Source organism: Carassius auratus, chromosome 9 (genome assembly GCF_003368295.1).
Source record: "Carassius auratus strain Wakin chromosome 9, ASM336829v1, whole genome shotgun sequence".
Classification (NCBI taxonomy): domain Eukaryota; kingdom Metazoa; phylum Chordata; class Actinopteri; order Cypriniformes; family Cyprinidae; genus Carassius; species Carassius auratus.
In genome coordinates, this window is record NC_039251.1 from 23,479,120 (window position 1) to 23,495,082 (window position 15,963).

At 38.4% G+C, this 15,963-nt stretch overlaps 3 protein-coding genes across 3 annotated transcripts; all 3 read left to right on the top strand.

The window, feature by feature from the left end:
- Nucleotides 1-882: 882 nt before the first annotated feature.
- On the top strand, nt 883-5,882 carry LOC113108818 (hydroxyacid oxidase 2-like). Its single transcript, XM_026272150.1, has 8 exons — nt 883-908; nt 3,112-3,264; nt 3,912-4,063; nt 4,196-4,479; nt 4,905-5,126; nt 5,212-5,370; nt 5,462-5,531; nt 5,631-5,882. The coding sequence occupies exons 1-8, from the start codon at nt 886-888 to the stop codon at nt 5,684-5,686; spliced, it is 1,119 nt and encodes a 372-aa protein (XP_026127935.1). The 5' UTR covers nt 883-885; the 3' UTR covers nt 5,687-5,882.
- A 1,014-nt stretch (nt 5,883-6,896) lies between these two features.
- On the top strand, nt 6,897-11,709 carry LOC113108817 (kelch-like protein 9). Its single transcript, XM_026272149.1, has 8 exons — nt 6,897-6,913; nt 7,328-7,369; nt 7,831-8,101; nt 8,217-8,349; nt 8,454-8,650; nt 8,742-9,588; nt 9,674-9,787; nt 11,088-11,709. Exons 2-8 carry the CDS (start codon nt 7,365-7,367, stop codon nt 11,582-11,584), a joined length of 2,064 nt encoding a protein of 687 aa, XP_026127934.1. The 5' UTR covers nt 6,897-6,913; nt 7,328-7,364; the 3' UTR covers nt 11,585-11,709.
- Nucleotides 11,710-13,146: 1,437 nt separating this feature from the next.
- Nucleotides 13,147-15,963, top strand: hsd3b1 (hydroxy-delta-5-steroid dehydrogenase, 3 beta- and steroid delta-isomerase 1). The gene is made up of 3 exons (XM_026272129.1): nt 13,147-13,419; nt 14,447-14,611; nt 15,155-15,963. Exons 1-3 carry the CDS (start codon nt 13,269-13,271, stop codon nt 15,961-15,963), a joined length of 1,125 nt encoding a protein of 374 aa, XP_026127914.1. The 5' UTR covers nt 13,147-13,268.

The window sequence follows — 15,963 nt, forward strand, 5'->3', positions numbered from 1 at the left end:
GAATGAGTGTGAGTGAGTGACTCTGTGTGTGTGTGTGTGTGTGTGTGTGTGTGTGTGTGTGTGTGTGTGTGTGTGTAACCGGGGAGCAGCAGGAGGCAGGGGGTTAAGCCACTTTTGTGCAGTCCTACCTTAACACGTGGCAGAGAAACATAGTACAGATCTCAGGAGCAAATCAAGAGATTTAGCGACAAGGTAAGACATAAAAAACATACAGACAAGAAGGGTATAAATGACTAAAAAATAAAGATTAAAAAAGTAACAAATTAAACTTTTTTAAATAATATACAATTATATATATTGTATGTGTTAAATCCAGTCTTAGATGTGGATCTTTGGATCCTTATGGATCTTTTTTTTGTGACTGCCACTCATAAACAAGCATTGAAACATGAGTGACAGCAGCCAAAAGGAGTGTGACGACAGCTGTCACATGACTTACAGCCACAATCACTTCAGCTGATCTTAGGAAACTTTTACTGCAACACTGATTCTTTTTATTTGTCTTATTTTTGGACAGTCTTTTGGTGAGGTGACAATATTGTTTATCATTATAAGGGTTCATAAGATTTGATCATACATTTAGGGATTTGGTTGGAGCTAAAATGTTTGTTGATAACTAGAGTTCTATGTGTCAAGCTTTTATCTTTATATACTCTTTCTGTAATTGTTCCAAAAAAAAAGTCTTTATTTGTTTACTATCGCCATCTAGTGTTCATTTGTTCTGGAGGTCTGTGTTGTCTAACATATGAAACATATAGAAAAAATATGAAGAATCATAAAAGTAAATAACTTGACAAAAGAAAAAAAGTGATCTAATGTTGTTACATATTTCTTTCTAGACTGTGAACGTCATACATATATGCAGAACTGGAGTTTCGTAAAGATATGAACATATTGGACTCTAGTGGGTAAGTGACAGGCAGTTTACTAACTCAACAACATAAGTGATATTATTGAGCATACATCTGCCGGAAATACGCAATCAAGATGCAACCATAGACTGTATAAGGTCAAAACCAAAAGATATATATGGGGTAAACCAACTACAGGGAGATGGCTAGTTAAGAAATACAAAAGCAAAATAGGCCATAAATGAGAAATCCATGGGATGTGTGACTGTTAGCGCCATGCAGTTTACCTGAAACAGTCAGTGAGACCTGCTGTATTAGTTAATACTACTGTCGATCATACAATGGCATCATTATTTCTAATGACAATCTCTCTTTATTATTTGGAAGTTTTAATATATTGTGTCAGGATCTGATTCTACTGACACAGAATATTAAACAAGTACCTGTTTTTTTTTGGTTTTTTTTGTCCTGGCTCACTGAAGTTGGTGTGACAGATTCAAACAGCATCTGATGTGTGTCTTTTATGCGCAACAAGGTATTTATTTGATCAGAAATATAACAAAAACAACAATACTGTGACAGTTACAATAAATAACATAACTGTTTTCTGTTTTCACAAAAATACCTTACTGACCACATATTTTTCAGAAGCATGCTTACTTTACTACACCTTCAAAAACAGTTTGACACCCTGAAAACATGTCAATTCTGGCTACCCCACTTAAAAGGCTGAGGCCATCCTTGATAACGTGTGATTGTTTCGAACTTATAAGATGCCTTATATACCTGAAAGAATCATGTATCATGGTACACATGTGATTAAATGACTGAATTCACATTATTTTCAGTATTGTTAAATTAAACACTCAATTTTCATAAAATAGAAAAAATATATAAATTTTAGCAATCTGTCAGAATTTGTTTTGACCATTCCATTTGAACAGCAGGTTTATTCTAAACAGACTATGCTGTTTCTATCTCACTAGTTGGTAAGACAGCGCAGGTGGCTGCATCACATGAGAATGGCTGCATATTTGTGCACGTGCGCCTGAGTTTGTTTCTGTGGTCAGTGTGGCCAATCAGCACATTTCCAGTCAATGCAAACACAATAAACATCAAGGGTCAGTACCAGGCCCCAACTTGCTAGGTCATAGCTCTCTTTTGCTGTTTTATGTTTATTTACACCAGAGCAAAACTACATTACACACTGGCTTTTTAATACCAGTCCATTATAGCTAAAGATTTCAGTTAGAGTTACAGTACTGTCGACCAGAAAGGTGAGTAATTCATTCTGATGTATCTATTTGTTTTCAGAGTTACATAGTTTATATGTGCTGATGGATGAGTAAACACTGAGTTGCTGCAGTCCTTCAAAAACAGTACTGGTTTAAGTCCATAGGTCATAGGTTTCTGATGACTTCAAGAACATATCTGGTGTTCTGCTTTAATTATTAACTGTTAGTGGTAGTTCATGAAAAATGTATCGAAAAGTTTATTGACAAATTTATTTTTCTAACAAATATTAGTATGACAATACATTTCAGTTCACTCTCTTTTGCACTGTTATCATACAGTCTCAGTAAGGGAATAAAATGTCTTGCAAAAGCGAAGTATTGGCCCATAGTTCGAGTTCAAAAGGTAATCCCAACCCACGTGTGTTTCCATCCTCTTGGTTCAGTCTTTTATGATAATCAGTGTTTTGTCTGCCAAAATCACCTGGCTAAACGCACTAAAGCAGTCCACTGTGCTGTGACCTAAATTTGTCTAAACCTTCAGAAAAGGTAAAACTTGTTTCTTGTTTTTGTTTTCAAAGTAGTGTTTTTACATATAATACTATGTAGTTATAATATTCAACCTAAATTTGTAAAACCAACCTTCATATTCTGATTCTGTTTGAATGCAGGTCATTTATTGAATGGTTTTGAGCACTTATTTGCAGTATCATGTGAAAATGTAAAAAGAAAAAAAGAAAAAAAAATGTAATGCAGTTTTTAAGTGTATTTTTTCCGCATTTACTAATGTAGAAATGCCTTGAGAAATATCAAGAAAATATTTTATATTGATGTATTTGTATCTAATATTCATGGACAGTGAAAGTAAATCTAAATGTTAATCTAATGTTGATGTTCATACTTCTCTGTATATATTGGTGCAAGAATGCAAACTCTCTGTCTGTGATAAAACTATATTATATAATGTCAGTTTTGTGTATCTTGATGATGTCATGATGATGTGTTTGGGATTTTTTTTTTTTTTTTAGTGAGGAAGGAGTCTGTGTAGAAATGACTATGGTCTGTTTGAGTGATTTTGAGGAATATGCCAAGCAGCACCTCTCAAAGGCTACATGGGACTATTATGATGCTGGAGCTGATGACTGTTGGACCAGAGATGACAACTTGCTGGCCTATAAACGGTACTATACTGCTTTTAAAGGGATAGTTCATCCAAAAATGAAATTTGTGTCATTAATTACTCACCCTCATGTTGTTTCAAACCCATAAGACCTTTGTTCATCTTTGGAACACAAATTAAGGTATTTTTGATTAAATATGAGAGCTTTCTGACCCGGCATAGACTGCAACAAGGCCAGCACATCCAGGTACGTCAGAACGCCGGCTCCTTCGTCAGCAGCACCTCATGCGTGGTACAATAAGAGAGAAAAAAAAGTTGAATAAAGACGTTATTTATTTATTATTTTTGTGCACAAAGATATTCTTGTAGCTTCATTAAATTAAGGTTAAACCACTGATGTCACATGGAATATTTTAATGATCTCCTTTCTGGGCTTTGAACATGTCAGCTGCATTGCTGTCTATAGAGGGTCTGAAAGCTCTCAGATTTCACCAAAAATACCGTAATTTGTGTTCTGAAGATGAACGAAGGTCTTAGAGGTTTGGAACGACGGAAGGTTGTGTAACTGCTGAATTCAAATTTTTGGGTGAACCATCTCTTTAAATTTGTATTACTCTTAATTTGTATTACCCTATACAATTTTATGGTCCATGCTTATGAGTAATCTCTAACGAAACTGATATCATACAATAATGTAATCTCTTTCAGGATCCGCTTGAGGCCGCGGATTTTACGTGATGTGTCGCTCAATGACACTCGGACCTCTGTGCTGGGAATGGAGATAAGCTTCCCTGTGGGAATTGCTCCCACGGCTTTCCACTGCCTTGCGTGGCATGAGGGAGAACTGGCCACTGCTAGAGGTGAGAGTGTGATGAAGTGACTGGGTTCATTACTTCTTGTGTTATGCAGCACGTTGGCCACTAGATGGAAACTTGTTTGAAGCTACTAGTTTTATTTTTTGCATCTTATCTCTCCATTCTTTCATTTCCCAGCCACTGAGGCAATGAACACCTGTTACATTGCCAGCACATACTCCACATGTTCAGTGGAGGAGATTGCTGCAGCAGCGCCCAGCGGCTACCGCTGGTTCCAGCTGTACTTGTACCGGGACCGTAAGCTCTCGGAGCAGATTGTGCGCAGGGTGGAGGCACTTGGCTTCAAAGCTCTGGTGCTTACAGTGGATGTGCCCTACACTGGAAAACGCCGCAATGACATACGCAACCAGTTTAAGCTCCCACCTCACCTGAAGGTCAAGAACTTTGAGGGAATGTTCCAGGTAGGCCAGTTATTTATTTATTTATTTTTTTTTTTTACATTTAAAATTCTGAAAACTGAACTGAACTCATAAAATTTTCATATTTTAGTAATTTATGAGCTAACTTAATTTGAGAAAAGTTGTCTTTATAGTATGGATCATTAACTGAATAAGATTTTGTCATTCTTACAGTATAACTGGGTTTTTATATATAGATATCTCACAAGGGGGATCATCACATTTCTGGGGGGTTACATCATACAGTTTGATATAAGCAGTAGAGGAAGGCCATGAAATAACAGAGAGAGGCAGTGGGAAATTTTGCACGATGAATTTGAGCTTACACTGCTTGTATAAGAATTATAGCTTACCATGTTTAAGCATACAGTATCTTGTTACTGTATGTAATGTCTGCTTGTATGAATCCCTCTTTGCTCCCTTTACAGGAGCAGACTGGCTCCCAGGAGGAATACGGGATCCCTGCTAACACACTGGACCCGTCGATCAGCTGGAAGGATGTGTGCTGGCTCCAGTCTCTGTCACGGCTGCCTATAATCATCAAGGGCATCCTTACTAAAGAGGATGCAGAGCTGGCCGTAGAGCATGGTGTCCAAGGGATAATTGTGTCTAATCATGGGGGCCGGCAACTGGATGGAGGGCCTGCAACGGTAAGGCAATGTATCCATGTTTCGGTAGTTTAAACGTGGTCCCCACCCTTCAGACAGTTAGACCTTGACCTTATATGTCACACAGATAGATTGTCTGCCTGAGATAGTGGATGCAGTGCAGGGCCGGGTCGAGGTCTACATGGACGGAGGGATCCGTACGGGCAATGATGTCCTGAAGGCCATAGCCTTGGGAGCCAAATGTGTCTTTATTGGCAGACCAGCAATATGGGGCCTGGCTTACAAGGTAACTGTATGGAAAGCATTGTTTCTAATGCTTGAGAATCTATTAAAGCCTGTGCTGAATTTTCCATTAACAAATTGTATGTTTTGATCAGGGCGAGGAAGGAGTCAGAGAGATCTTACAGATTCTACACGACGAGTTTCGCTTATGCATGGCGCTGTCAGGTCAGTCTGCAATGTGAAATGTAATGTGTCATGTGTAGCCAACAAAAAATGAGTCACGTTTTGATTCTCTTCATTTCAAATCGCCATTTTTTCTGCTAGGTTGCCGAAATGTTGCTGAGATCAACAGGAACCTCATTCAGTTATCCAGACTTTGAACAGCAAAGAGGACTTTAGTCATTTCTGCTTTACCACTGACAGCAAAGATCCAGTTTATCCACTATTAATACTAAATGTATTCAAGAAAAACTGTTGATTTAAGTCACATTTAGCAAAAATGACATATTAACATATGTTCACAGTGTATGGATGGTTTTAGTACAGTATTTTTATTCCAGTAAACACTATGCACGGCACTGCATAAATTCCACAGTATTTTGTCTAAGACTGAATTTAATTTAGTACCAATGAATCTCCAATCAGAAATTGTCAGATTTATTTATATAGTGCTTTTAAAATACAAATAGCTGCAGAGCAGCTTTATTGTAGTAAAGAGAAAAACAGCAACTAAATTGTTCATTCATGATTCAAATGTTTTGGTTCTCATAATGATGGCATCTATTTCAACTATAAAGCAGTTATGCAGAAGATAATAATCTAGTAAATGACCTATTTTGTGCTTTACATGCTCCACTGTATGGCAGAAAGTAATTCACGGGACTGAGTAAGTCAGTAATGCCCAAAGTCAACAACGCTATCTTATGTAAATTAAATAATGTGCAGTTATTTATCAATTTATCATCAGTACTGAAACAGTTGAACATTAAAATATCCAGTGTGGCAATACTAAACAATACGAAATTCTCTTAAGTAATGAAGGATGGTATATGTCAAGTCAGTATTTATCTGACAATTAGTGCTATACTTTTTCTGTTTTTAACTCGATTTTTCCCTATAAAAATAAACACATTGTACAAATGTATGCATTTATCTCGTATTTGAGTGCGCATTGTTTTTTTTTCACTCTGTCTTTAACGTAAAGATTGTTTGTTTTACAGGCACTACAGTAAATAAACTGTAAACTGCTAAAGCAGCACAAAAAAATATGCAGATTTGCTATCAGACTTCCTCTTTTGACACCAGCTATGGGTTCACCTCATGTGTATCAAACACAACATCAGAGTGCAAATGCAGCTGAGGGAAGAGCAAAGGCTTAAACTGAAGCCTATTAAAAGTAACATGTCAAAAGGAGGAAGATAGAAACAACATGTAACTTTGTGTGTGTGTGTTTGAGCGAGAGAGAGAGAAGTGACACAGGAAGTCAATGAGGTTGTGGTAAGCAGACTCTACATACCCATTTGTGTCGACTGAGTGTGATCACAGCGTGATGCTTTGTGCTAAAATGAGAAGAAACTTCTGAAACCCTGAGAAAGCACCACGTCTCGGTAAGCTCCTTTTATTTTATGTAGTCCATCTTTCTGAATTGTACCCCACTCATTAACTTTACATTTGTGAGTCAGTGCTTTGAAGAGAATGTGTAATGTAGTACTGCTATTTAGTAGGAAGCAGTCGAAAAATATTCTGTAAGTTAAGTATTCAGCTGAAGTTTATCTGCCAATTACTTTTGTGAACATAACTATAGAAAGACTCCCTCTTTTTAAACACACACACACACACATAAATTGAAGAGGCCGTGTCTTTCTAAACGGCATCTTTGTGTTCGTTGCACATAGATGGCAGCGCTAACTTCCCCTTTCAGACCTTGTTGTTTCTGAAACTTTTTTACTTTGACCCAAATATTGTTCCTGCAGAACTTGTGAAACACTTCAACATCTGTTCTCTTTTTTTATATATATCAGAAATCCCATAGAGAGCAAAGAAGCAGACCCAAAAGACATGGGGTAAGTTCTGACAGTTTTATGAAGTTATTGCATCATAGGCCTTTCTAGGACAGTTTGGACAGTCATGTTGTATAATAAACTGAAATTTGTACTTTTGTAACCTTTTTATTTATTTATTTATTTTCTTCATTGCTTTATTGCAAAAATACAAACAAGAGCTCAAATAAATCTCAATGATTTAGTTTAGTTTATCTAATAGAAACGTGCTTTCGTTTTGAGGCTTAGTTGACAACTAAGATGTGTGATACAGTATACCAAAATATTTTTTTCTGTTAACATACAAATATTTACTAGCACATTCAATAATCCATTTAATTAGTGAACTGATAGTATTTGACAGAAGTTGTCAGCTAAATGCTTACTTATTATTACATAATATTATTGTAAATTAAAGGAAAGGTGGAATATAGGTCTTTCATGTGATCTTCACTGTCAAAGTTTTAAATATGTCTTTCTTTCAGCAACAGTGGAGAGGAAGGAAAACTGCATCGCAGACTTTCTCGAATAGGGAGCAGATCGCAGAGAGAGCCGCCACGACCCCCTCCTCAAACAGACAGACCTCCAACGGTGGTTCCTCCAAGACCTGCTGATACTGCTCCAAAACCTCCAGAACCTGCGCCAAAACCAGTTGCAATCCTCCCAAAACCTCCAGTGGCCCAAAAGCCCACCGCACCTCCAAAGCCACAAATACAAGTGTTCAACAGCACAGAGCATGGTGCTGCCATACTCAATGTAAGACAAACACATCAGAAAAGGTGGAAACAAAAAGAGAAAGGCTGTGTACAATGCTAGAATGGTGATTTCACTGCAAATACTGTATATTAATGGCAAATGTTTTATGTCGCAGGGTTTGGATTGTTTTCGTGGTGATGAGACTCTTTGCGATGTGACTCTGGTACCTGGTGACAGCAGTGAAACTTTCCCAGTCCACAGGGTCATCATGGCTTCAGCCAGTGACTACTTCAAGGCCATGTTCACGGGTTAGTCTTACTAAATCCAGGAGGAGGAGCTTTATTGTCCAAAAGTATAGTATATATATTTTTTATATTTTGTTCAAACATGTCTCTCCCTTTTGGTTTGCCAGGTGGCATGAGAGAGCAGGAGCTGAAGGAGATCAAGCTCCATGGGGTGAGCACAGTGGGCCTGAAGAACATCATCGAGTTCATCTACACATCTCGTGTGAGCCTGAGTCTAGGCACCCTTCAGGACACGCTAGAGGCGGCGAGCTTCCTCCAGGTGCTTCCCGTTCTCAGCTTCTGCAACCAGCTACTCAGCAGTGAGGTATAAACCCTTAAGATGTGGTGTTTGTTCTTCCTCTGCATGAATTTTTCATCTGTGCGTGACATGATAAGCCATGTTTTCTACATGCCAGATCACTATAGAAAACTGTGTGGAAGTTGAGCGCATTGCCAGGGATCTTCTTCTGGAAGATGTCCAAGAACACGTCCACGCGTTTGTGTGCGAGAACTTCTCTGAGCTGGTGCAGAGTGGCCGCCTCCTGCAGTTGTCCAAGGCGAGCATAACGTATGCCCTCTCCAGTGACTCTCTGAAGGGTTTCTCTGAAATGGAGCTGTACCGCATCGCCCGTACCTGGCTGTCCCATAAACCCACCGAGCGACGTCCTGCGGCTTACTCTCTGATGCGCCACATCCGCTTCCCTCTGATGTCCCCTGCTGAGCTCCTCCAGATCTCTCAGGAGGAGCAGACTGAAGAAGGAGCAGTGAGCAGAGGAAAAGATGAAGGAGAGCCGTTCATGCGATCAGACACGGCCTGTGTCAACCTCCTCCTGGAGGCCAGCAACTACCAGATGCTTCCCTTCCTCCAGCCGGCGCTCCAGACGGAGCGGACCCGGATTCGGTCCGATTGCACTCACCTGGTGGCTCTGGGTGGTGTAATGAGGCAGCAGCTGGTGGTCAGCAAAGAGCTCAAGCTGTACGATGAGGAAGACGGAGGCACCTGGAGGGCGCTCCAACCTATGGAGGTGCCACGTTACCAGCACGGAGTGGCTCTTCTAGGGGACTTTCTTTACATTGTGGGAGGTCAGAGCACTTACGACACCAAGGGTAAGACAGCAGTGGACAGCGCGTACAGGTATGATCCTCGCTTTGACCGCTGGTTGCAGGTGGCCTCTCTGAATGAGAAGAGGACGTTCTTCCATCTGAGTGCTCTTAAGGGGAAGCTGTATGCTGTTGGAGGGAGAAATGCCACTGGGGAGATTGGTAAGAACATGTTTTACCAATTACTCTGTACAAAATATTCTGTCTTAAAATACTTTGGAAAAACAGAAAACTGTCTGTTGTTTAGATTCGGTGGAGTGCTACAACTTGAACAAGAACGAGTGGACTTTTGTTGCACCGATGTGTGAACCTCACTATGGACACGCTGGCACAGTACATGGAGGTCTGATGTATGTGTCAGGTGAGTATCCACCCTGATGTGAGATCAATGTGAAAAGGACATCTGCAGTAACATCTGTCTTACATAATGAAAGGAGAATTTGGATGCTAATTAAATGTGGCTCACCAAGCATGTGGCCTTAATCCACCACAGTTCTCTGCGTGGGTCTAATGAATGCACTGCACAAGAATTATTTTATTACACTCAAAAAAGAAGAAGAAAAAACATTAAAAACACTTTTTGGTCATCTCTTAGCAACTTTGCAACCTTCACCTAATGGCGAAGTTCCCAGAAGTGGACTCAAAAGTAACATGAAACAAATAATCGGGGAAAAGAGCTGATTTAAGCTGAACTGGATCACTCATCTGAGCTTAGACCGCAGTCTGAAAGGGCACGACAGGCTTGTTGTGAAACCATGAGAATGTCCGTGCTTGAAGAATCACAAAGTATTCAATAAACATTATTGAAATTAATGGAAAGATAAAAATTATATTATAGAGCCATTTAGGAGTCATTTCCACCACTTATCGTTTTCAAAAGGTAGTGCACTTATTTACTAAAGACATGAAAGTTTCAGTAAAGATTATGCTTGAGAAATATGAGATGTGATGTGTGAAAAATGTCAAGCTGGAAATCACCATTTTGTTTGAAAAGTATGAAAAAAAGTATGAAAATTTTATAATAATATATGATACATTGTAGTAAATACAGTTACTTTAATTACTCTTAAGTGTTACAATAATATATATATTTTTTTACATTAAATGCTATCAATAAAATTACACTTTTACCAGGCCAATAGTCAGCCATTTTTCCACCAAAAAGATGGACAATTACAATTACAAATATCGGTAGCACTTCAGTATAGGGACCAATTCTCACTTTTACCTAGTTGCTTATTAGTATGACTATTATTAACAAGTTGGCTGTTTATTAGTACGTATAAAGCACATATTCTGCATGATCATATTCTACATCCCTAATCCTATAATAACTACCTACCCTAAGAAGCAAATTAGGAGTTTACTGAGGCAAAAGTCGTAGTTTATGGTTTGTTAATAAGCGAGAATCGGACCTTAAAATAAAAGTGTGACCAAATTATAATCTTCACCACAGATGCTATTAAACGCAAAACTTCATGTGGTAGGATTTTTTCAGACTTCTTCTGTGATTAATACATTATTGGTGGATTGTTGACTTCTGTGTAAGTTTTGGCCTCGCAGTATAAGCCCAAGTTAAAGATCCTATACTCCAGCTATACTTCTGCTGACATGTTTGTTTCTGCAAGAATAAAGAATAAGCTCGCTTTTAATACCATCAGGCGGAATCACAAGAGATGCTTTCCAGAAAGAGCTGCTGTGTTACAACCCCGATGGAGACGTGTGGAGCAGACGAGCAGATATGATGGAGCTCCGCGGTCTTCACTGCATGTGCACTGTTGGCGACCGCCTCTACGTCATGGGTGGAAACCACTTCCGGGGGACAAATGACTATGATGATGTGCTAAGCTGTGAATTCTACAGCCCTGAAACTGACCAGTGGACAGTGGTGGCTGCGATGCCCAGGGGTCAGAGCGATGTGGGCGTGGCGGTCTTTAAGGGACGCATCTATGTGGTGGGTGGTTACTCCTGGAACAGCAGATGTATGGTGGATATCGTGCAGTGTTACGACCCTGAGAAGGATGAGTGGGAGAAGGTCTTCAGTGTCCAGGAGCCTCTTGGAGGCATACGGGCCTGCACTATGACAGTTCATTGCCCAAAAAGGTCAACAGATGAGGGTGAAATACAAGAGTGTCCTCTTTTAACATCCAAAAGCTGAACAGATGGTTTAATAAATCTATTAGCCTTTAAATGTGACATACAGAAATCAGCTTCACATTCCAGTGATGTGTATTACAAAAAAAAGGTTGAGTGATTTGAGTAATGTACATTCCACTTTATTAATATCTGAGCTGGGGTAAAGGAAAATAAATTGCTTGTAAAAAAAATAAAAAATAAAAATAAACCGCTAGTTCACCATTATTTGTTTAAATGTGCACGACTTAAAATCCTGTCCTCTTTCAATGTCTGATGGCCACAGACCTTAATTTTTTTATTTCTAAATTATTCTCTTTTATGTGTAACTTGCTTAATATATATATATATATATATATGGATTTGTTTGTGTTTGGTATCTTTCATGTACATTTCTTAACATAAAATGTCTACTGATTGCATTCAAGCAAAAATAAATAACTAATAATAATAATATTGTTTTTTGTCTTTATTTTTCTACTTTTTAAACAAGGGCTAGATAATATATTGTGAACATACATAGGTTCAATCTGACAGAAAATATTTTACAATTTTGCATTTAACAATATTACTGTTTGCGCTGTAATTTCTTCGTGGGTTTTTTTATTCCTTTATTATTCAGGTAGGACAGTTGAGAAAGGACAGGAAAGCATTCGGTAGAGAAAGGGGGCAGGATCAAAACCTCAAAACGGGAAGCTAAACTTGCTGACAAGATTTTAGCCTTTTATTATGATAGGACAGATCAGAGCTGACAGGAAGTGAAGAGGGAGAGAGAAAAAGGGCAGGACCGGGAAAGGCCCTCAAGTTGGGATTCGAACTTGGGACGCAGTATGTTGGCTTGCTACCCAGAAGGCTATTGGCACCCGAAGTTGCAGTGTAATTCTAATCGCATAAATGCAAATTTGCTGAGCATAAGGTACTTCTTTCAAAAACATTTGAAAAATCTTACTGACCCCAAACTTTTAAACAGTTATGAATAATCACCACTGACAAAATTAAAATTAATTGAGATGTAATCCAGATATTGTACATGGTTGTGTGAACAGAACAGAATGTGCCGTACAACCTTGAGAGGTTCATGTTTTGGTCATAATCAGAAGACAAAGAACAACCCAGGGTCATGTTTCATGTTTAAGTCAGTTTTTTTAAAACAAATGTTGGTATTTTATTCTAGTAATGTTTTAGTAAAACAGCAGTTTTTATAAATAATAGTAAAACTAAATAAATAATAATTGAAATAATAATAAAAAAAAATGTTTTGCACAAGATACAAATATGCTAAAAATATAGTCTATTAAAACAAACAATTTAACTTGAGAAATAGTTACTATACCCCTACAATCTCCTTATGTATCTTTCACATTGTCTATTTTATCATATGTAACATTGTTGGACTGATAAAACCTATTCAGTTGATTTCATGGCTTCTTTTTGTAAAACAGCAATCCAAAAAAAAAAAAATACATCAAATTAAGCAGACTGCTGGCCAACACCTTGACACTGTCACTGTCCCATCCCCAGTCCATGGCATTGAAGCTGTCCTTGGCAATAATGCTTAAAACTGCACCATCCTCCCAGTCTGCTCCACCATCTCTAAAGGCTCATCACATCACCGTGGTTTTCAGACTCTGCCCTCTGGATCGGTTTCATCAAAGTGGCATTAATACAAAGTGTTGCCCAGGAGTGAAGTGGTGCTGGTGGCAATTGCCATGACTCTGTCAGGAGATGTGTGTGTTGTGACGGGAGCCTGCGGGTTTCTGGGAGAAAAGCTGGTCAGGCTGTTGCTGGAAGAGGAGAAGCTTTCTGAGATACGACTGCTGGATAGAAAAATAAAGTCTGAGCTAATACAGTCTCTTGATGGTAAGTGATACTCAGCATTGAGGAAAGTTACTTTTAAAAGTAATGCATTACAATATTGAGTTATTTCTTTAAAAAGTAACTAATTACGTTACGTAGTTACTTTTTATGGAAAGTAATGCGTTACGTTGCTTTTGTATTACTTTTGCGTTGTTTTTTAAATATGAGCAGGGCTTAATTGTTTTGAATATATACGAAGTTCTATTTATAGCAAATGTAAAAGCACCAAAAACTGTAATGAATAAACCTCAGGCTGAAGGAAAAGTAAATTCACGTCTGTAGAGTAGAACACAGGTGAAGAAGGTTCAACACTCTTCAGCAATAAAAAAAATAAAAAATAAAAAAATAAAGCACGATTGTCAGTTTATCTAAAGTCATTTTTGCTTATTAGTATGGCTGAACTGGATTTTTGGTCAGCAAAAAAGACATTAGTTAATAAAATGGGATTAGATACACTTGTGTTATTTAACATATTTAATTATTGCAGGTTTGCGTCACATTCTGAGGTTGCATTTCACAGTTTTAATTCATTTTGATGAATACTATCTGTTTTTTGCGAGTGGGATGAGTTAATGGACATTCACATTTAGTCTAAACTACATCATGTTCACACAGCACACACAACGCTTCTGTACTTCAGTTTTCTCCCAATATGGGAACAGGAGACTTGTCAGCCAATAAATGGGAAAACAAAGAACCTGACGTTACTTTAAAAAAAAAGTTTTCTTGTAAATGAAAAAGTTACTAGTTACTTGAAAAAAGTCATCTGATTACATAACTCGCATTACAGTAATCCGTTACCCCCAACACTGGTGATACAGCATTTCTCATCTTGCATTTCTCCTATTTGCAGGATTCTGTTGGTCACCTTTTGTATTCTTTGTCTTCCTGTTTTGCACTTGAAATCAGCATTTGATTGTGAATATTAAGACAAGATGCCGTTATCATTTTTTTTTATTTACTTTTTTCAATTCTTTGTAAGCAACAAATTGAGGCTGTTGTCAATGTGTTTCTCTGTTTGTGTCCTCAGATTGCAAGGGAGAGACTAAAGTGAGTGTTTTGGAGGGTGATATCAGGGACCGTGAGCTACTGAGAAGAGCGTGTAAAGGAGCAGCACTGGTTTTCCACACTGCATCTCTCATCGATGTCACTGGAGCAGTTGAATACAGTGAATTATATGGAGTTAATGTCAAAGGTGAGAGCTCTGAGCTGGTCATTAGCACATGGTAACAAGACTAATCAAAAGGCTCGATCTCTTGAAACTTATGGAATTATTATTATTTTAGTTATTTTTTTTATGGACACTGTAAATAAAAATAAAAATAAAAATAGGTTAGAGTCAAATAGGTTGGGAATAACAAAAGATAGATTTTAATTTTATGCCAAAAATAATTACGATATTAAGTAAAGATTGTGTTCCATGGAGATATTTTGTAAATTTCCTACTGTAAGTATATTAAAACTTAATTTTTTATTAGTAATATACATTGTGAAGAACTTCATTTGGACAAATTTAAAGGCGATTTTCTCATTATTTATATTTTTTGCACCCTCACATTCCAGATTTTCAAATAGTTGTATCTCGGCCAAATATTGTCCTGTCCTAACAAACCACACATCAATGGAAAGCTTATTTATTCAGCTTTCATATGATGTACAAATAAACCCTTATGACTGGTTTCGTGGTCCAGGGTCACATATAGTAATCAGAGACAATTCAATTATTTTTCTATTACAGGAACAGAGCTGCTGCTCGAGACCTGCATCCAAGAAAACGTGGCCTCCTTCATTTACACTAGCAGCATTGAGGTGGCTGGTCCCAATCCCCATGGTGATCCAATAATCAATGGTAATGAGGACACCCCTTACTCCTCCTGTCTTAAGTTTAGCTACAGCAAAACCAAGTATGAGGCTGAACAGATTTGCCTTCAGGCCAGTGGAGAGCTGCTCCGTAATGGAGGTCATCTGGCTACCTGTGCACTGAGGCCCATGTTCATCTATGGACCAGGCTGTCGATTTACTTTAGACCACTTGAGGAATGGAATCCGCAATGGAAATGTGCTGATGAGAACATCACGACGAAATGCAAAAGTGAATCCTGTATATGTGGGAAACGCAGCCCTGGCACATTTACAAGCAGGCCGGGCCCTCAAAGATTCCCAGAAAAGGGCCGTGATGGGTGGAAACTTCTATTACATCTCAGACGACACACCGCCTGTAAGCTACTCAGACTTTAACTATGCTGTTCTTTCACCATTAGGCTTTAGGATAAAAGAGAGGCCCATTCTTCCCTTCTCACTTCTGTATCTTCTGTCGTACCTCATGGAATTACTGCACGTTGTGCTCCGACCCTTCCTGAAGTTCACTCCTCCCTTAAACAGGCAGCTACTGACCATGTTAAACACACCCTTTAGTTTCTCATATCAAAAGGCCCACAAGGATTTTGGATATAGCCCTCGCTATGATTGGGAAGAGGCACGTAAGTGCACTAGCGACTGGTTAGCATCTCTCTTACCCACAGAGAGACAACAAATTAAATTGAAATAA